Source organism: Catharus ustulatus, chromosome 33 (assembly GCF_009819885.2).
Source record: "Catharus ustulatus isolate bCatUst1 chromosome 33, bCatUst1.pri.v2, whole genome shotgun sequence".
NCBI lineage: Eukaryota > Metazoa > Chordata > Aves > Passeriformes > Turdidae > Catharus > Catharus ustulatus.
In genome coordinates, this window is record NC_046253.1 from 730686 (window position 1) to 752736 (window position 22051).

General features: G+C 34.4%; 1 protein-coding gene across 1 annotated transcript; it reads left to right on the plus strand.

Moving 5' to 3' along the window:
- The first annotated feature begins 1463 nt into the window (after positions 1 to 1463).
- On the plus strand, positions 1464 to 20770 carry CDC37 (cell division cycle 37, HSP90 cochaperone). Its single transcript, XM_033083850.2, has 8 exons — positions 1464 to 1637; positions 2157 to 2438; positions 2750 to 2855; positions 4617 to 4732; positions 9123 to 9245; positions 14794 to 14976; positions 17613 to 17684; positions 20575 to 20770. The coding sequence occupies exons 1-8, from the start codon at positions 1536 to 1538 to the stop codon at positions 20701 to 20703; spliced, it is 1113 nt and encodes a 370-aa protein (XP_032939741.1). The 5' UTR covers positions 1464 to 1535; the 3' UTR covers positions 20704 to 20770.
- Positions 20771 to 22051: the final 1281 nt, after the last annotated feature.

Consider the following 22051-nt stretch of genomic DNA (forward strand, 5'->3'; position numbering starts at 1 on the left):
TTCCCTGCCCTTTTCCCCCTCACATTTTCCTGCTCTTTTCCACTCATTTTCCTGCCTTTTCCCCCTCACGTTTTCCCGCTCTTTTCCCCTCATGTTTCCCCATTTTCCCCTCACATTTTCCCGATCTTTTCCCCTTATTTTCCTGCCTTTTCCCCCTCACATTTCCCACCCTTTTCCCCCTCACGTTTTCCCACTCTTTTCCCTCATTTTCCTGCCTTTTCCTCCTCACATTTGCCCGTCTTTTCCTCTCACATTTTCCCTGCTCTTTTTTCCCCTCACATTTTCCTGCCCCTTTTCCCCCTCACGTTTTCCCACTCTTTTCCCCTCAGGTTTCCCCATTTTCCCCTCACATTTTCCCGATCTTTTCCCCTCATTTTCCTGCCTTTTCCCCCTCACATTTCCCACCCTTTTCCCCTCAAGTTTTCCCACTCTTTTCCCCTCAGCTTTCCCCATTTTCCCCTCACATTTTCCCGATCTTTTCCCCTCATTTTCCTGCCTTTTCCCCCTCACATTTCCCACCCTTTTCCCCTCATGTTTTCCCACTCTTTTCCCCTCAGGTTTCCCCATTTTCCCCTCACATTTTCTGGCTCTTTCCCCCTCACGTTTTCCCGCCCTTTTCCGCCTCACGTTTCCTGCCATTTTCCCTCATAATTAAGGGAAGCCCTCTAATTAACCCTTTAAAGTGATGGGAAAAAAATTTAACCCTTAAACATTGAAAAAGTGGTTCCCTTTCTATGGATAAAAAGGGTTTTCCCTCAAAAGAAAACAATAGTGAAAAACATGGAAGTTCCCTCAATTTAAACCCTTCAAACGGAGGATCTTGCCTCAATTTAAATTTTTAAAATGTAATTTCCCCTCAGTTTAACCCCCCAAAAGGCTTCCTGTTCCCGTCACTGGTTTTCCGTGAAGAAATAATATTTTTGGGACTTTTCGACACTGTTTTCCTCATGAGGGCCCCTGTTGATGGAACTCTTCAAAGAGGCTCCTTTCAATTTAAACCCCTAAAAATGATAGAAAACAGATTTCTTCTCAATTTAACCATTTAAACAGTGAAAAACCTAGATTTGCCCACAACTGAATCCCTAAAACAACAACCAAATGCAGTTTCCCAGTGAATTAAACCTCTCCAAATCACGGAAGAGGCAGGCTTTTCCTTCAATTCAAACCCTTAAAACAGTTCGAATTACTCTTTTCCTTGAATTTATAAAACGCCGCGTATGTACCCTCAGCTTATGACGCACGTCACTTTAAATCCGCCGCCATATTTGAAAAGGGCAAAGCTCCGGGCGGGCACCGCGCATGCGCAGAAAGGGCGGAATACCGGAAGTGCGTCAGGCGCGGGCGGAAGTAGCCGGGCGGGGCGGGGCACCGGAAGTGCGTCAGGCGCGGGCGGAAGTAGCCATGCCGGGCGGGGCACCGGAAGTGCGTCAGGCGCGGGCGGAAGTAGCCAGGCCGGGCGGGGCACCGGAAGTGCGTCAGGCGCGGGCGGAAGTAGCCGGGCCGGGCGGGTGCCGGAGGGTCGCGGCGGCCTCGCCATGGTGGATTACAGCGTGTGGGACCACATCGAGGTCTCGGACGACGAAGACGAGACTCACCCCAACATCGACACCGCCAGTCTTTTCCGATGGCGGCACCAGGTGAGGCGAGGCCGCTCCGCGTCACTCCCCGCCTCACCCCCCCCCTTCTCCACCCACACGCCGGGCCTGGCATTCCGCGGGAGGCCCGTTCCCATGGCGACCGCGCCTGGGATTTCCCTGAGGGAATTAAGGATGGGAATGAAGGGGTGATGTGAATTTGGGGTTTTTTCCGAGTGCTGCTCGTATTCCCGCAGGATTCCAGGGATTCGCGCAGGGATGGGGAAGAAGCGGGTTTTTTTTTTAATTTTTCTATTTTCAGGGATCCGCATGAGGAGGGGGCTTCGCTTTTCCCACAGGAATCCACACTGGGGGACTCCCCTCATTTCCCCTTCCTCCATAATTCCTGCTCCATTCCCCCAATCCCCGAATTGGGAACTTTTAATTCCCTTAAAAAACCTTTTTGAAGAGGCACAGACCCCCCAGAAATTTTCCCTGAGGGAAGATTTGACCTTCATAATTCCAAAACCTGAGAATGACAAACTAAAAACCTTTTCTGGTGTTGATTTTTCCCCCCTCCAGGCCCGAGTGGAGAGGATGGAGCAGTTCCAGAAGGAGAAGGAGGAGCTGGATAAAGGCTGCAGGGAATGCAAGAGGAAACTCGCCGAGTGCCAGAAGAAAATGAAGGAGTTGGAAGTGGCTGATCCAGAGAGTGGCAAAGGGGAGCTGGAAAAGCTCCAGGCCGAGGCCCAGCAGCTGAAAAACGAGGAGAAAAGTTGGGAGAACAAGCTGGAGGAGCTGAGGAAGAAGGAGAAGAACATGCCCTGGAATGTGGACACGCTCAGCAAGGACGGCTTCAGCAAGGTGGGTTTTTATTTTATTTTTTAAATTTTTATTTTTATTATTTTTTGGGTGAAAATCCCGATTTCCTTATCCTTGATTTTGTGAGGTTTCACCCCAGAATCATTTCCATTTATTTTTAATTTTTTAAATTTTTTTTTAATGAAAATCCCAATTTCCCATCCCTGGTTTTGTGAGGTTTTTCCCCAGAATCATTCCTAGTTTTTAAAAAATTTTTAAAAAATATTTTTGGGTGAAAATCCCAATTTCCCCATCCCTGTTTTTGTCAGGTTTCACCCCAAAATCGTTCCCAATTTTTTTTTTAAATTTCCCAGAGTGTTTTCAACGTGAAACCCGAGGAGAAGGAGGAGACAGAGGAGCAGAAGGAAAAAAAACACAAAACGTTCGTGGAGAGATACGAGAAGCAGATTAAACACTTTGGTGAGGGACTGGGAGGGACTGGGATATACTGGGAGGGACTGGGATATACTGGGATGGACTGGGATATACTGGGATGGACTGGGAGGGACTGGGATATACTGGGAGGGACTGGGATCAGACTGGGATGTACTGGGAGTGATTGGGATGTACTGAGATGAATTGGGAGCAACTGGGAGGGACTGGGATCAAGCTGGGAGTGACTGGGATCATACTGGGATGTACTGGGAGTGACTGGGATATACTGGGAGGGACAGGGATATACTGGGAGGGACTGGAATCACATTGGGAGGCACTGGGATCAGACTGGGATGTACTGGGAGGGACTGAGATGTACTGGGATCACACTGGGATATGCTGGGAGTGACTGGGAGCGACTGGGATCACACTGGGATTTACTGGGAGGGACTGGAATCAGACTGGAATCAAACTGGGATGTACTAGGATCACACTGGGATATACTGGGATGGACTGGGAGCGATTGGGATGGACTGGGATCACACTGGGATGTACTGGGAGTGACTGAGATCACACTGGGAGTGTCTGGGATGTACTGGGATCAGACTGGGAAGGACTGGGAGTGACTGGGATCAGTCTGGGATGTACTGGGAGCAACTGGGGTCAAGCTGGGAGTGACTGGGATATACTGGGATGTACTGGGAGTGACTGGGATATACTGGGAGGGACTGGGATCACACTGGGATGTACTGGGAGTGACTGGGATATACTGGGATGTACTGGGAGTGACTGGGATCATACTGGGATCAAACTGGGGGGAACTGGGATCACACTGGGATGTACTGGGAGTGACTGGGATATACTGGGATGAACTGGGATCACACTGGGAGGGACTAGGATATACTGGGATCACACTGGGATATACTGGGAGGGACTGGGATCACACTGGGATATACTGGGATGTACTGAGAGTGACTGGGATATACTGGGAATAACTGGGATATACTGGGAGGGACTGGGATCACACTGGGAATAACTGGGATGTACTGGGAGGAACTGGAATCAGACTGGGAGCCACAGATCCCACAAGAAAACTCCCAAAAAAACCCAAAATTCCATTTTTTTTCCCCAAAAAAGCCCCAAAATTTCAGAATTTCACCCCAAAATTCCAGGATTTCACCCCAAAACCCCACCTCATTTTATTCTCAATTAATTTCCTTAATTAACAAATTAAAAATTTAAATTTTATTTTATTTTTTAGGGATGCAAAAAACCCCAAAATTTCAGGATTTCACCCCAAAATTTCAGGATTTCCCCCCAAAATTTCATTTTTCCCCCCCAAAAATCCCCAAAATTTCGGGATTTCACCCCAAAACTTCATAATTTCACCCCAAAACCCCACCTCATTTTTTTCTCAATTAATTTCCTTAATTAACTAATTAAAAATTTAAATTTTATTTTATTTTTTAGGGATGCAAAAAACCCCAAAATTTCAGGATTTCACCCCAAAATTTCATTTTTTTCCCCCCAAAAATCCCCAAAAATTTCACAATTTCACCCCAAAACCCCACCTCATTTTTTTCTCAATTAATTTCCTTAATTAAATAATTAAAATTTTAATTTTTATTTTATTTTTTAGGGATGCAAAAAACCCCAAAATTTCAGGATTTCACCCCAAAATTTCATTTTTTCCCCCCAAAAAACCCCAAAACTTCAGGATTTCACCCCAAAACCCCACCTCATTTTATTCTCAATTAATTATCCTAATTAACCAATTAAAAATTTAATTTAATTTTATTTTTTTAGGGATGCTGAGGCGTTGGGATGACTCCCAGAAATACCTGTCAGACAATCCTCACCTGGTGTGTGAGGAGACAGCGAATTATTTGGTGATCTGGTGCATCGACCTGGAGGTGGAGGAGGTGAGATTTGGGTTGAAAAAATGAAAAATAAAAATTTTTAACATTTTAAAATTTTTTTTTAATTTTTAAAAATTTTTTTTCCTAATTTTTTAAAATTTTTTTCCCATTTTTCGGGTCAAAAAATGAGGATTTAAAGTGGTAAAAAGTCCTTGAAACAGTGTTAAAAATAATAAAAAATTAGAGTTTAAAAATTAAATTTATTTTTGAGAAAGATTATTTTTAAAATTAAAAAAAATTAAAATTTAAAAACTAAATTTTGGGGTTAATTTGGGATTAATTTGGGGTTAATTTGGGATTAATTAGGAATTAATTTGGGATTAATATGAAATAAAATTATTTGGTGATCTGGTGCATCGACCTGGAGGTGGAGGAGGTGAGATTTGGGTTGAAAAAATGAAAAATAAAAATTTTTAGCACTTTAAAAATTTTTTAAAATTTTAAAAAATTTTTTTTCCTAATTTTTTTAAATTTTTTTCCCATTTTTCGGGTCAAAAAATGAGGATTTAAAGTGGGAAAAGACCCTTAAATGTGTTTTAAAATGAAAAAAAATTATGTTTAAAAATTAAATTTATTTTTGAGAAAGGTTGTTTTTAAAATTTAAAAAAAATTAAAGTTTAAAAATTAAATTTTGGAGTAAATTTGGGATTAATTAGGGATTAATTAGGAATTAATTTGGGATCAATTTGGGATTAATTTAAAATTTTTTCCTGGTATGAGAAGCCATGAAATTAGGGATTAATTAGTGATTAATTAAGGATTAATTAAGGATTAATTAGGGATTAATTTGGGATCAATAAGGAATAAATTTGGGATTAATTTGGGATTAATTTGAGATCAATAAGGGTTAAATTTGGGATTAATTTGGGATTAATTAGGATTAATTAGGAATTAATTTGGGATCAATTTAGGATTAATTTAAAATTTTTTCCTGGTATGGGGAGCCATGAAATTAGGGATTAATTAGTGATTAATTAAGGATTAATTAGTGATTAATTTGTGATTAATTTGGGATCAATTTGGGACCATTTTTTCCCATTTTTGGGGATTTTTTTGGGATTTTTTTGGGATTTTTTTGGGATTTTTTTTCGAATTTTTTTGGATTTTTTTTCCCCGTTTTTTGATTTTTTTTTACAATTTTTTACAGTTTTTTTTTTCTTATTTTCCCCATTTTTGTATTTTTAAATTTCTTTTTCCCATTTTTTGTGTTTTTTCCCCAGAAACACGCCCTGATGGAGCAGGTTGGATTTTTTTGGGATTAATTTGGGATTTTTTCCCCATTTTTTGAGGTTTTTTTCCCATTTTTTGGGTTTTTTTCCCATTTTTTTGGATTTTTTTTCCATTTTTTAAATTTTTTTCCCATTTTTTTTGATTTTTTTCCCCAATTTTTGGGATTTTTTCCTATTTTTTCCCAAATTTTGTGTTTTTTTCCCCAGAAACACGCCCTGATGGAGCAGGTGGGATCCATTTGGGATTAATTTGGGATTTTTTCCCCATTTTTTTGACGTTTTTTTCCCATTTTTTTTTATTTTTTTCCCATTTTTTTGGATTTTTTTCCCATTTTTTTAGATTTTTTTTTCCATTTTTTTTTTATTTTTACCCATTTTTTATGTTTTTCCCCCAGAAACAAACCCTGATGGAGCAGCTTGGATCCTTTTGGGATTAATTTAGAATTTTTTTCCCATTTTTTTGACGTTTTTTTTCCCTTTTTTTTTGATTTTTTCCCCATTTTTTTTGATTTTTTTCCCATTTTTTTTTATTTTTTTCCCCAATTTTCAGGATTTTTTCACATTTTTGTTCCTTTTTCCCAATTTTTATGTTTTTTCCCCCAGAAACAAACCCTGATGGAGCAGGTGGGATTAATTTGGGATTAATTTAGGATTTTTTTCCCATTTTTTTGACGGTTTTTTCCCCATTTTTTTTTATTTTTTTCCCATTTTTTTTAATTTTTTTCCCATTTTTTTAGATTTTTTCCCCATTTTTTTTTATTTTTACCCAATTTTGATATTTTTCCCCCAGAAACAAACCCTGATGGAGCAGGTTGGATCCATTTGGGATTAATTTGGGATTAATTTGGGATTTTTTCCCCATTTTTTTGACGTTTTTTTTCCCCATTTTTTGGTTTTTTTTTCCCCTTTTTTAGGGATTTTTGGGGTTTTTTTCCCCTCTTATTTATTTTTTTAATTTCTTTTTCTCATTTTTGATATTTTTTCCCCCAGAAACAAACCCTGATGGAGCAGCTTGGATCCATTTGGGATTAATTTAGGATTTTTTTCCCTTTTTTTTGACTTTTTTTTCCCATTTTTTGAGATTTTTTTTTCCCATTTTTTGAGATTTTTTTCCCCAATTTTCAGGATTTTTTCCCATTTTTTTTTATTTTTACCCAATTTTTATGTTTTTTCCCCCAGAAACAAACCCTGATGGAGCAGGTTGGATTTTTTTGGGATTAATTTGGGATTAATTTAGGATTTTTTTCCCATTTTTTTGACGTTTTTTTCCCATTTTTTGGGATTTTTTTCCCATTTTTTTTTATTTTTTTCCCCAATTTTCAGTATTTTTTCCCATTTTTTTCCATTTTTTACCGAATTTTATGTTTTTTTCCCCAGAAACAAACCCTGATGGAGCAGCTTGGATCCATTTGGGATTAATTTAGGATTTTTTTCCCATTTTTTTTTTGATTTTTTTCCCTTTTTTTAAATTTTTTTCCCATTTTTTTGGATTTTTTTCCCCAATTTTCAGGATTTTTTCCCATTTTTAAATTTTTTTCCCATTTTTTGTGTTTTTTCCCCAGAAACAAACCCTGATGGAGCAGATTGGATCAATTTGGGATTAATTTAGGATTTTTTTCCCATTTTTTTGACGTTTTTTTCCCATTTTTTGGGTTTTTTTTCCCCTTTTTTTGGGATTTTTGGGTTTTTTTCCCCTCTTATTTATTTTTTTAATTTCTTTTTCTCATTTTTGATTTTTTTTCCCCCAGAAACAAACCCTGATGGAGCAGGTTGGATCCATTTTGGATTAATTTGGGATTTTTTTCCCAATTTTTTGACCTTTTTTTCCCATTTTTTTTAGATTTTTTTCCCATTTTTTTTTATTTTTACCCAATTTTTGTGTTTTTTTCCCCAGAAACAAACCCTGATGGAGCAGCTTGGATCCATTTGGGATTAATTTAGGATTTTTTTTCCCATTTTTTTGAGGTTTTTTCCCTTTTTTTTTTTTTTTTTTTCCCCAATTTTCGGGATTTTTTCCCATTTTTGTTCTTTTTTCCCAATTTTTATGTTTTTTCCCCAGAAACACGCCCTGATGGAGCAGGTTGGATTTTTTTGGGATTAATTTGGGATTAATTTAGGATTTTTTTCCCATTTTTTTGACGTTTTTTTCCCATTTTTTGGATTTTTTTCCCATTTTATTTATTTTTTTCCCCAATTTTTGGGATTTTTTCCCATTTTTTAATTTTTACCCAATTTTTCTGTTTTTTCCCCCAGAAACAAACCCTGATGGAGCAGGTTGGATCCATTTGGGATTAATTTGGGATTAATTTAGGATTTTTTCCCATTTTTTTGGATTTTTTTCCCATTTTTTTTTTATTTTTTTCCCCAATTTTCAGTATTTTTTCCCATTTTTAAAATTTTTTCCCAATTTTTCTGTTTTTCCCCCAGAAACACGCCCTGATGGAGCAGGTTGGATTTTTTTGGGATTAATTTGGGATTAATTTGGGATTTTTTGGGATTTTTTTCCCCATTTTTTTGCATTTTTTCCCCATTTTTTGGGTTTTTTTTCCCCTTTTTTTTTGATTTTTTTATTTTTTTACAAATTTTGTGTTTTTTCCCCAGAAACACGCCCTGATGGAGCAGGTTGGATCCATTTGGAATTAATTTAGAATTTTTTTTCCCATTTTTTTGACGTTTTTTTCCCTTTTTTTTAAATTTTTTTCCCATTTTTTTTTTATTTTTTTCCCATTTTTTTAGATTTTTTTCCCATTTTTTTTATTTTTTCCCATTTTTTATGTTTTTTTCCCCAGAAACAAACCCTGATGGAGCAGGTTGGATCCATTTGGAATTAATTTAGAATTTTTTTCCCATTTTTTTGACGTTTTTTTCCCATTTTTTGAGGTTTTTTTTCCCATTTTTTTGGAATTTTTTTCCCATTTTTTTAGATTTTTTTCCTATTTTTTTATATTTTTACCCATTTTTGATATTTTTTCCCTAGAAACACGCCCTGATGGAGCAGGTTGGATCTTTTGGGATTAATTTAGGATTAATTTGGGATTAATTTACGATTTTTTTCCCATTTTTTTGACGTTTTTTTCCCATTTTTTTTGATTTTTTCCCCCAATTTTCAGTATTTTTTCCCATTTTTAATTTATTTTTATCCATTTTTGATATTTTTTCCCCAGAAACACGCCCTGATGGAGCAGGTTGCCCACCAGACCATCGTCATGCAGTTCACCCTGGAGCTGGCCAAGAGTCTCAAGGTTGATCCCAGGGCCTGTTTCAGGCAGTTCTTCACCAAGATCAAGGTAAAAAAACACCTGGAAACCAAAAAAATCCAAATTACAACTCAAAAAATCCAAATTGTAACTCTAAATAAACAAATTCCAACCCAAAAAACTCACTTGGAACCCAAAATATTCAAATTCCAACCCAAAAAACTGACCTGGAAACCCAAAAAATCCAAATTACAACCCAAAATAAAAAAATTCTAACCCAAAAAATCCAAATTCTGATCTAAAAAACTCACCTGGGAAGCCAAAAAATCCAAATTACAGTCCAAAAAACTCACCTGGAAACCAAAAAGATCCAAATTCTGACCAAAAAACTCACCTGGAACCCAAAATATTCAAATTACAACCCAAAAAACTCACCTGAGACCCAAAATATCTAAATTCTGACTTAAAATATCCAAATTTCAGCCCAAAAAATTGAAATTCCAACCCAAAAAATTCACCTGGAACCCAAAATATTTAAATTCCAACCCAAAACCCCAAAATTCCAACCCAAAACTCAAAATTCCAACCCAAAAAACTCACCTGGGACCCAAAAAATCCAAATTACAACCAAAAAAACTCACCTGGCAACCCAAAATATTCAAATTTCAGTCCAAAATAAAAAAATTCTAACCCAAAATAAACAAATTCCAACCCAAAAAATTCACCTGGAAACCAAAATATTCAAATTACAACCCAAAATAAACAAATTCTAACCCAAAAAATCCAAATTCTGACCCAAAATAAAAAAATTCTAACCCAAAAAATCTAAATTCTGATCTAAAAAACTCAGCTGGCAACCCAAAATATCCAAATTACAGCCCAAAAAATCCAAATTCCAACCCAAAAAAATCCAAATTCCAACCCAAAAAACTCACCTGGAACCCAAAAAAATCCAAATTCTGACCTAAAATACTCAAATTCCAACCCAAAAAACTCACCTGGGAACCCAAAATATCCAAATTCCAACCCAAAATATCCAAATTTCACCTTAAATATCCAAATTCCAATCCAAAAAACTCACCTGGAACCCAAAAAATCCAAATTCTGACCTAAACTATCCAAATTTCAACCCAAAAAATCCAAATTTGACCCCAAAATCCCAAATCCTTGAGCTCCAAGGGTTGGAATTTGGGATTTTGGGTTGAAATTTGTTTATTTAGGATTGAAATTTGGATATTTGGGGTGAAATTTGAATATTTAGGGTTGAAATTTGGATTTTTTGGTTGAAATTTGTTTATTTAGAATTGAAATTTGGATATTTTGGGTTTGAATTTGAATATTTAGGGTTGGAATTTGGATATTTTGGGTGAAATTTCGATATTTTGTGTTGAAATTTGAATATTTTGGTTGAAATTTTGATATTTAGGGTTGAAATTTGGATTTTTTGGGGTGAAATTTGAATATTTTGGGGTGAAATTTGAATATTTTGGGTTGGAAATTTGGGTTTTGGGGTTGAAATTTGGATATTTTGGGGTGAAATTTGGATATTTAGGATTGAAATTTGGATATTTTAGGTGAAATTTGGATATTTTGGTTGGAATTTGGATATTTAGGGTTGAAATTTGTTTATTTAGGATTGAAATTTGGATATTTGGGGTGAAATTTGGATATTTAGGATTGAAATTTGGATATTTGGGGTGAAATTTGGATATTTAGGATTGAAATTTGGATTTTTTGGGTTGAAATTTGGATATTTTGGGCTGAAATTTGAATATTTAGGGTCAAAATTCGGATATTTAGGGTTGAAATTTGGATATTTTGAGTTGGAATTTTGGGTTTTGGGGTCGAAATTAGAATATTTAGGGTTGAAATTTGGATATTTAAGATGAAATTTGGATATTTTGGAGTGAAATTTGGATATTTAGGGTTGAAATTTGTTTATTTAGGGTTGAAATTTGGGATTTTCGGGTGGAAATTTGGATATTTAGGATGGGAATTTGGGGTTTTGGGTTGAAATTTTGATATTTTAGGGTTGAAATTAGAATATTTTGGGCTGAAATTTGAATATTTTGGGTTGAAATTTGGATATTTAAGGTTAAAATTTGGATATTTAGGGTTGAAATTTTGATATTTAGGATTGAAATTTGAATATTTTGGTTGGAATTTGAATATTTTGGTTGAAATTTGGATATTTTGGGTTGGAATTTGGATATTTGGGTTGAAATTTGTTTATTTAGGGTTGAAATTTGTTTATTTTGGGTTGAAATTTGAATATTTAGGGTTGAAATTTGGATTTTTTGGGGTTGAAATTTGATAATTTAGTGTTGAAATTTGTGGTTCAGATGACAGAAACGACAATTTGGGATTTCCTTAGGAATTTTTCCCCCCTGAAATTCCAATTTTTAATCCCAGACTGGAACCCAGCAGTGCCTGGATGAGATTTTGGGTTCAATTTTGGGCTGAATTTGGCCAATTTTGGTGTTTTCATCCCATTTTTTTGGGTTAAATTTGTCTGATTTTGGTTTTTTATCCCAGACTGCAGATCAACAATACCTGGAGGGTTTCACAGAGGAGCTCAGGGATGGATTTAGGATTGAATTTTAGGATTTTAATCCCATTTATAATTCCAGACTGGAACCCAGCAGTACCTGGAGAGATTTTTGTGCTGATTTTGGTGTTTTTATCCCGTTTTTTTTGGGCTGAATTTGGCCGATTTTGGGTTTTTTATCCCAATTTTTTGGGTTAAATTTGGCTGATTTTGGGTTTTTTATCCCAGACTGCAGATCAACAATACCTGGAGGGTTTCACAGAGGAGCTCAGGGATGGATTTTGGGTTGGATTTTAGGATTTTAATCCCATTTATTATTTCACACTGGAACCCAGCAGTACCTGGAGCAGATTTTGAGCTGAATTTGGCCAATTTTGACATTTTCATCCCGTTTTTTTGGGTTAAATTTGGCTGATTTTAGGTTTTTTATCCCAGATTTTTGGGTTAAATTTGGCTGATTTTGGTTTTTTTACCCCAGACTGCAGATCAACAATACCTGGAGGGTTTCACAGAGGAGCTCAGGGATGGATTTTGTCTCTCAGGGTTGGATTTTGTCTCTCAGGGTTGGATTTTGAGCTGAATTTGGCCAATTTTGGCATTTTCATCCCGTTTTTTTGGGTTAAATTTGGCTGATTTTGGGTTTTTTATCCCGATTTTTTGGGTTAAATTTGTCTGATTTTGTTTTTTTACCCCAGACTGCAGATCAACAATATCTGGAAGGTTTCACAGAGGAGCTCAGGGATGGATTTTGGTGTTTTTATCCCATTTTAATCTCAGACCATCCATACCTGGATGAAATTTTGGGTTAAATTTGGCTGATTTTGACATTTTCATCCCGTTTTTTTGGGCTGAATTTGGCCGATTTTGGGTTTTTTATCCCAATTTTTTGGGCTGAATTTGGCTAATTTGGGGTTTTTTTATCCCAGACTGCAGATCAACAATACCTGGAGGGTTTCACAGAGGAGCTCAGGGATGGATTTTGGGTTGAATTTTAGGATTTTAACCCCATTTATAATTTCAGATTGAGAACCCAGCAGTGCCTGGATGAAATTTTGGGTTCAATTTTGGGCTGAATTTGGCCGATTTTGGCGTTTTCATCCCGTTTTTTTGGGTTAAATTTGTCTGATTTTGGTTTTTTTATCCCAGACTGCAGATCAACAATACCTGGAGGGTTTCTCAGAGGAGCTCAGGGATGGATTTTGGTTTCTCAAGGATGGATTTTGTTGACTCAGGGATGGATTTTGGGTTAAATTTGGCCGATTTTGGGTTTTTTATCCCAATTTTTTGGGTTAAATTTGGCTGATTTTGGGTTTTTTATCCCAGACTGCAGATCAACAATACCTGGAGGGTTTCACAGAGGAGCTCAGGGATGGATTTTGGTGTTTTTATCCCATTTTAATCTCAGACCATCCATACCTGGATGAAAATTTGGGCTGAATTTGGCCAATTTTGACATTTTCCTCCCGTTTTTTTGGGTTAAATTTGGCCGATTTTGACATTTTCATCCCCTTTTTTTGTGTTAAATTTGGCTGATTTTGGTTTTTTATCCCAGACTGCAGATCAACAATACCTGGAAGGTTTCACAGAGGAGCTCAGGGATGGATTTTGTCTCTCAGGGATGATTTTTGGGCCGAATTTGGTGTTTTCATCCGGATTTTTGGGTTAAATTTGGCCGATTTTGACATTTTCATCCCCTTTTTTTGGGTTAAATTTGGCTGATTTTGGGTTTTTTATCCTGTTTTTTTGAGCTGAATTTGGCCGATTTTGACGTTTTCATCCCCTTTTTTTGAGCTGAATTTGGCTGATTTTGGTGTTTTCATCCCGTTTTTTTGGGTTAAATTTGGCTGATTTTGGGTTTTTTATCCCAGACTGCAGATCAACAATACCTGGAGGGTTTCACAGAGGAGCTCAGGGTTGGATTTTGATTTCTCAAGGATGGATTTTGGTGTCTCAGGGATGGATTTTTGGGCTGAATTTGGCCAATTTTGACGTTTTCATCCCATTTTTTTGGGTTGAATTTGGCCAATTTTGACATTTTCATCCCGTTTTTTTGGGCTGAATTTGGCTGATTTTGGTTTTTTTCTCCCAGACTGCAGATCAACAATACCTGGAGGGTTTCACAGAGGAGCTCAGGGATGGATTTAGGATTGAATTTTAGGATTTTAAACCCATTTATAATTCCAGACTGAGAACCCAACACTACCTGGAGGAGATTTTGTGTTGGATTTTGGGCTGAATTTGGTTGATTTTGACATTTTCATCCCGTTTTTTTGGGTTAAATTTGGCCGATTTTGGGTTTTTCATCCCGTTTTTTTGGGTTAAATTTGTCTGATTTTGTTTTTTTATCCCAGACTGCAGATCAACAATACCTGGGAGGTTTCACAGAGGAGCTCAGGGATGGATTTTGGTTTTTTAGGGATGGTTTTTGGTGTCTCAGGGATGAATTTTGGGTTAAATTTGGCCGATTTTGACATTTTCATCCCGTTTTTTTGGGTTAAATTTGGCTGATTTTGTTTTTTTACCCCAGACTGCAGATCAACAATACCTGGAGGGTTTCACAGAGGAGCTCAGGGATGGATTTTGGTTTCTCAGGGATGGTTTTTGGTGTCTCAGGGACGATTTTTGGGCCGATTTTGGCGTTTTTATCCCGGATTTTTGGGTTAAATTTGGCCAATTTTGACATTTTCATCCCGGTTTTTTGGGTTAAATTTGGCTGATTTTGGTTTTTTATCCCAGACTGCAGATCAACAATACCTGGAGGGTTTCACAGAGGAGCTCAGGGATGGATTTTGTTGACTCAAGGATTGATTTTGTTGTTTTTATCCCGGATTTTGGGTTAAATTTGGCCGATTTTAACATTTTCATCCCCTTTTTTTGGGTTAAATTTGTCTGATTTTGGGTTTTTTTATCCCAGACTGCAGATCAACAATACCTGGAGGGTTTCACAGAGGAGCTCAGGGATGGATTTTGGTTTCTCAAGGATGGATTTTGGTGTCTCAGGGATGAATTTTGGGTTGAATTTGGCCAATTTTGGGGTTTTTATCCCGATTTTTTGGGTTAAATTTGTCTGATTTTGTTTTTTTCTCCCAGACTGCAGATCAACAATACCTGGAGGGTTTCACAGAGGAGCTGGAGGCGTTCAAGGAGCGCGTGCGGGGCCGGGCGCGGGCGCGGCTGGAGCGCGCGCTGCGCGAGTACGAGCAGGAGGAGCGGCAGAAGCGCCTCGGGCCCGGCGGCCTCGACCCCGTGGAGGTGTTTGAGTCCCTGCCTGCCGTGAGTGCTGGAATGTTCTGGAATTTGGGGGGTAATGTGGGATTTTAGGGGGCATAATGGGATTTTGGGGGGAAATAATGGGATTTTGGGGTTTTTTTGGGGTGGAATTATGAAATTTTGGGGTGAAATTATGAAATTTTGGGAGAAAATTCTGGGATTTTGGGGCTGGTTTTGGGGGGAAATCCTGAATTTTTTTGGGGGAAATAATGGGATTTTGGGGTGGAATCCTGGGATTTTGGGGCCGGGTTTGGGGAGAAATCCTGAAATTTTGGGATTTTTTAGGGTGAAATCCTGAAATTTTGGAGGGAAATCCTGGAATTTTGGTGTGAAATTCTGAAATTATTGTTTATTTTGGGGTGAAATCCTGAAAATTTGGGGTGAAATCCTGAAGTTTTTTAAGGTGAAAATATGAAATTTTGGGGGGAAATCCTGAAATTTGGGATTTTTTGGGTGGAATTATGAAATTTTTGGGTTTTTTTAAGGTGAAATTATGAATTTTTGGGGTTAAATCCTGAAATTTTGGGGTGTTTTTAAGGTGAAATAATGAAATTTTGGGGGGAAATAATGGGATTTTGGGATTTTTTTGGGGTAGAATTATGAAATTTTGGGGGGAAATCCTGAAATTTTGGGGGTTAAATCCTGAAATTTGGGATTTTTTAAGGTGAAATAATGAAATTTTGGATGGAAATCCTGGGATTTTGGGGCTGGTTTTGGGGGGGAAATAGGAAATTTTGGCGGGAAATCCTGAAATTTTGGGATTTTTTAGGGTGAAATACTGAAATTTTGGAGGGAAATCGTGGGATTTTTGGGTGGTTTTGGAGGGTGAAATCTTGACATTTGTGGGTTAAATTCTGAATTTGGGGGGAAATATTGAAATTTTGGGGTTTTTTTAAGGTGAAATTGTGAAATTTTGGGGGGAAAATAATGGGATTTGGTTTTTTTGGGGGGTGAAATCCTGACATTTGGGATTTTGGGGTGAAATCCTGAAATTTTGGGGTTTTTTGGGAGTGGAATTATGAAATTTTGGGGTGAAATCCTGGGATTTTGGGGTTTTTTAAAGTGAAATTATGAAATTTTTGGGGGAAATCCTGGAGTTTTGGGGTTTTTTAAGGTGAAATCCTGAAATTTTGGGGGGAAGTCCTGAAATTTGAGGTTTTTGGGTGGAATCATGGAATTTTTGGGATTTTTTGGGGTGGAATTATGAAATTTTGGGGGGAAATAATGGAATTTTGGGGTGAAATCCTGGGATTTTGGGGCTGGTTTTGGGGGGAAATAGTGAAATTTTGGGGGGAAATCCTGAAATTTTGGGTTTTTTTAAGGTGAAATACTGAAATTGTGGGGGGAAATCTTGGGATTTTTGGGGTTTTTTTGGGGTGAAATCCTGAAATTTTGGGGTTTAAATTCTGAATTTTGGGGGTTTGGGGGAAATATTGAAATTTTGGGGTTTTTTTAAAGTGAAATTGTGAAATTTTGGGGGGAAAATCGTGGGAATTGGGTTTTTTTGGGAGGTGAAATCCTGACATTTGGGGGTTAAATCCTGAAATTTAGGATTTTGGGGTGAAATCCTGAAATTTTGGGGTTTTTTTAGGGTGGAATTATGAAATTTTTGGGGTTTTTTAGGGTGAAATCCTGAAATTTTGGGGTTTTTTTAAGGTGAAATTGTGAAATTTTAGGGGGAAAATCGTGGGATTTGGTTTTTTTGGGAGATGAAATCCTGACATTTGGGGATAAAATCCTGGATTTTGGGTTTTTTAGGGTGAAATCCTGAAATTTTGGGGTTTTTTTAAGGTGAAATCATGAAATTTTGGGGTGAAATCCTGAAATTTTGGGTTCTTTTGGGTTAAATCCTGAATTTTTTGGGGTTTTTTAGGTGAAATTATGAAATATTGGGGGGAAATCCTGGGATTTTGGAGTTTTTTTGGGGTGAAATAATGAAATTTTGGAGGAAAATAATGGGATTTTGGGGTTTTTTTTAGGGTGAAATGATGAAATTTTGGGGGGAAATACTGAAATTTTGGGGGTTTTAGGGTGAAATCCTGAAATTTTGGGGGGAAATAATGGGATTTTGGCAGGAAATCCTGAAATTTTGGGGTTTTTTTGGGTGGAATCACAAAATTTTGGGGTGAAATCCTGGGATTTTGGGGTTTTTTGGGTTTAATTAGTGAAATTTTGGGGGGAAATACTGAAATTTTGGAGGGAAATCCTGAAATTTTGGGGGTTAAATTGTGAAATTTTGGGATTTTTTTGGGTGAAATCCTGAAATTTTGGGGTGGAATTATGAAATTTTGGGGGGAAATCCTGAAATTTTGGGGTTTTTTTGGGAGTTTTCTTGTGGGAATCTGTGGGTCTCAGTCCCTCCCAGTTTATCCCAGTCCATCCCAGTTTATCCCAGTCCCTCCCAGTCCCTCCCAGTCCATCCCAGTCCCTCCCAGTTTGATCCCAGTCCATCCCAGTCCCTCCCAGTCCATCCCAGTCCCTCCCAGTCCATCCCAGTCCATCCCAGTCCCTCCCAGTCCATCCCAGTCCATCCCAGTCCCTCCCAGTCCCTCCCAGTCCATCCCAGTCCATCCCAGTCCCTCCCAGTCCATCCCAGTCCATCCCAGTCCCTCCCAGTCCATCCCAGTTTGTGTCCCCAGGAGCTGCAGAAATGTTTCGATGTCAAGGACGTGCAGCTGCTGCAGGAAACCATCGGCAAGATGGACCCCACGGTGAGGGGATGGGGGTTATATTTATTTCATTTTAATTTTAATTTTAATTTTTATTATTTTTATTTTATTTTTATTTTAATTTTTATTGTCTGTTTTTAGTTTTATTTTTATTTTCATTTTATTTTAATTTTTATTGTTCATTTTAATTTTAATTTTTATTTTATTTTTGTTTTTTATTTTATTTTTATTTTCATTTTTATTGTTTATTTTTATTTTATTTTTATTTTCATTTTATTTTGATTTTTATTTTAATTTTTATTGTTTATTTTTATTTTAATTTTAATTTTTATGTTTATTTTTATTTTCATTTTATTTTAATTTTTATTGTTTATTTTAATTTTTATTTTTATTTTATTTTTGTTTTTTATTTTATTTTTATTTTCATTTTTATTGTTTATTTTTATTTTCATTTTATTTTCATTTTATTTTAGTTTTTATTGTTTATTTTAATTTTAATTTTTTTTTTTTACTTTTATTGTTTATTTTTATTTTATTTTTATTTTCATTTTATTTTAATTTTAATTTTAATTTTTATTGTTTATTTTTATTTTAATTTTAATTTTTATTTTTATCTTTATTTTTATTTTAGTTTTATTTTTATTGTTTATTTTTGTTTTAATTTTAGTTATTTTATTTATTTTATTTTTATTTTATTTTTATTTTCATTTTTATTTTCATTTTTATTTTATTTTTATTTTCATTTTATTTTCATTTTTATTTTATTTTTATTGTTCGTTTTAATTTATTTTATTTTTATTTTTCTGGGTTTTTTTGCTGTTTTAATTTTAATTTTTTATTTTTATTTTTCATGTTTATTTTTATTTCTATGTTTAATTTAACTGTTTATATTTATTTTTATATTTATTTTTATATTTATATTTATTTCCAGGAGGCCAAGTACCACATGTTTATTTTTATTTTAATGTTTATTTTAATTTTTTATTTTAATTTTTATTTTATTTTTATTTGTATTTTTGTTTTTTATGTTTACTTATATTTTAATGTTAATAATTTATTTTTGTTTTTAGGAGGCCAAGTACCACATGTTTATTTTTTATTTTTATGTTTATTTTAATTGTTTATATTTATTTTTATATCTATTTTTATTTTCAGGAGGCCAAGTACCACATGTTTATTTTTATTTCTATGTTTAATTTAACTGTTTATATTTATTTTTATTTTTATATTTATTTTTTAGGAGGCCAAGTACCACATGTTTATTTTAATTTTAATTGTTTATTTTTATTTTAATGTTTATTTTAATTATTTTAATGTTTATTTTCATTTTTAGGAGGCCAAGTACCACATGTTTATTTTTATTTCTATGTTTAATTTAACTGTTTATATTTATTTTTATTTTTATATTTATTTTTCAGGAGGCCAAGTACCACATGTTTATTTTTATTTCTATGTTTAATTTAACTGTTTATATTTATTTTTATTTTTATATTTATTTTTTAGGAGGCCAAGTACCACATGTTTATTTTAATTTTAATTTTAATTGTTTATTTTTATTTTAATGTTTATTTTAATTATTTTTATATTTATTTTCATTTTTAGGAGGCCAAGTACCACATGTTTATTTTTATTTCTATGTTTAATTTAACTCTTTATATTTATTTTTATATTTATATTTATTTTTAGGAGGCCAAGTACCACATGTTTATTTTTATTTTAATGTTTATTTTAATGTTTATTTTTATTTTATTGTTTGTTTTTATTTTTATTGTTAATCATTTATATTTGTATTTATTTTTAGGAGGCCAAGTACCACATGTTTATTTTAATTTTAATTGTTTATTTTAATGTTTATTTTATTACTTTAATTACTTTAATTGTTATTTTTTATTTTCAGGAGGCCAAGTACCACATGTTTATTTTTATTTAATGTTTATTTTAATTGTTTATATTTATTTTTATATTTATATTTATTTTTAGGAGGCCAAGTACCACATTTTTATTTTTATTTTTATTTTTATTTTTATTTTTATTTTTATTTTTATTTTTGATTATTTATTTTTAGGAGACCAAGTACCACGTGTTTATTTTTATTTTAATGTTTATTTTTATTTTTAATTTCAATTTTAACTGTTTATTTTTATTTTAATGTTTAATTTTTTTAAATTTTAATTTTAATTTTAACTGTTTATTTTTAATTTAATGTTGATTTCTATGTTTAATTTTTAAATTTTATTTTTAGGAGGCCAAGTACCACATGTTTATTTTAATTTTAATTTTAATTGTTTATTTTTATTTTAATGTTTATTTTATTGTTTATTTTAATTATTTTTATATTTATATTTAATTTTTAGGAGGCCAAGTACCACATTTTTATTTTTATTTTTATTTTTATTTTTATTTTTATTTTTATTTTTATTTTTGATTATTTATTTTTAGGAGACCAAGTACCACGTGTTTATTTTTATTTTAATGTTTATTTTTATTTTTAATTTCAATTTTAACTGTTTATTTTTATTTTAATGTTTAATTTTTTTAAATTTTAATTTTAATTTTAACTGTTTATTTTTAATTTAATGTTGATTTCTATGTTTAATTTTTAAATTTTATTTTTAGGAGGCCAAGTACCACATGTTTATTTTAATTTTAATTTTAATTGTTTATTTTTATTTTAATGTTTATTTTATTGTTTATTTTAATTATTTTTATATTTATATTTAATTTTTAGGAGGCCAAGTACCACATGTTTATTTTTATTTTAATGTTTGTTTTTATTTTTATTGTTAATTATTTATATTTATATTTAATTTTTAGGAGGCCAAGTACCACATGTTTATTATTATTTCTATGTTTATTTTTATGTTTAATTTAATTTTTAATTGTTTATGTTTATTTTTATATTTATTTTTAATTGTTTATATTTATTTTTTAGGAGGCCAAGTACCACATGCAGCGCTGCATCGACTCGGGGCTCTGGGTCCCCAACGCCAAAGGCGGCGACGGCGCCGACAAAGGGGCGGGGGAGGCGCCCCAGGAGGAGTCCCCCAAGGAATCACCCTGAGAAAATGGGGGGAAAACAGCAGAAAAAGGGCAAAAATGGAAAAAAAAATACAAAAAAATGTCAAAAAAAAGTCAAAAAAATAAAGAAAAAATTCAAAAAAATGGCAGAAAAATAAAATATTTCAGTTATTGGTGCCCCAGGTGGAGACCCCCAAGGACACACCATGAGAATGGGGGGAAAACAGCAGAAAAAGGGCAAAAATGGGAAAAAAAATATAAAAAAATGTCAAAAAAATGTCAAAAAAATAAAGAAAAAAATAAAAAAAATGTCAGAAAAATAAAATATTTCAGTTATCGGCGCCCCAGGTGGAGACCCCCAAGGACACACCCTGAGAAAATGGGGGGAAAACAGCAGAAAAAGGGAAAAAATGGAAAAAAAATACAAAAAAATAAAGAAAAAATAAAGAAAAAATAAAAAATTCAAAAAAATTTCAGAGAAATTTCAGAGAAATTTATCGATGCCCCAGGAGGAGCCCCCCAAGGACACACCCTGAGGAAATGGGGGGAAAACAGCAGAAAAAGGGCAAAAATGGAAAAAAAAATTATAAAAAATGTCAAAAAAATAAAGAAAAAATAAAGAAAAAATTCAAAAAAATGGCAGAGAAATTTCAATGAAATTTCAAAGCAATTTAATGGCATCCTACAAGGAGATCCCCAAGGACACACCCTGAGGAAATGGGGGGAAAACAGCAGAAAAAGGGCAAAAAATGGAAAAAAAATACAAAAAAATGTCAAAAAAATGTCAAAAAAATGTCAAAAAAATAAAGAAAAAATTCAAAAAAATGTCAGAGAAATTTCAATGAAATTTCAATGCAATTTAATGGCATCCTACGAGGAGATCCCCAAGGACACACCCTGAGGAAATGGGGGGAAAACAGCAGAAAAAGGGCAAAAAATGGAAAAAAAAATTATAAAAAAATGTCAAAAAAATAAAATAAAAATTTTTAAAAAAGTCAGAAAAAATAAAGGAAATATTTCAATTAAAAGGAAATTTATCAGCACCCTATGAGGAGATTCCTAAAGAGAAACCCTGAGAGAATGGGGGAAAAAGAGGAGAAAAATGTAAAACAAAAAAAAAAGTAAAAAAATAAAAATTCGAAAAAATTTCAAAGAAATTTAATGGTGCCCATTTGGCCACGCCCCCTTCTCACCTCGTGAGGCTCCGCCCTCTTCCTCTCCCTCACAAACCCCGCCCCTTTCCTCTCATCCAATCAGCGCCTTTCCCGGGTGTGTTCCGACCAATAGGGTAAAGGCGGGTGGGCGTGGCCAACGCAGCGCGCGTTTTTCTGGACCAATGGGAAGCGGCGTGGGCGTGACCTGACATCCGCGCTGACCAATGGCAGCGCGCG

Bases quoted from the DNA above. Each gene is read 5' to 3' on its own strand.
- CDC37 (XM_033083850.2), top strand. From the start codon at position 1,536: ATGGTGGATTACAGCGTGTGGGACCACATCGAGGTCTCGGACGACGAA. The intron at 2,439-2,749 runs GTGGGTTTTTAT...TAAATTTCCCAG, and splicing joins GCAAGGACGGCTTCAGCAAG to AGTGTTTTCAACGTGAAACC. The intron at 4,733-9,122 runs GTGAGATTTGGG...TTTTTTCCCCAG, and splicing joins TCGACCTGGAGGTGGAGGAG to AAACACGCCCTGATGGAGCA.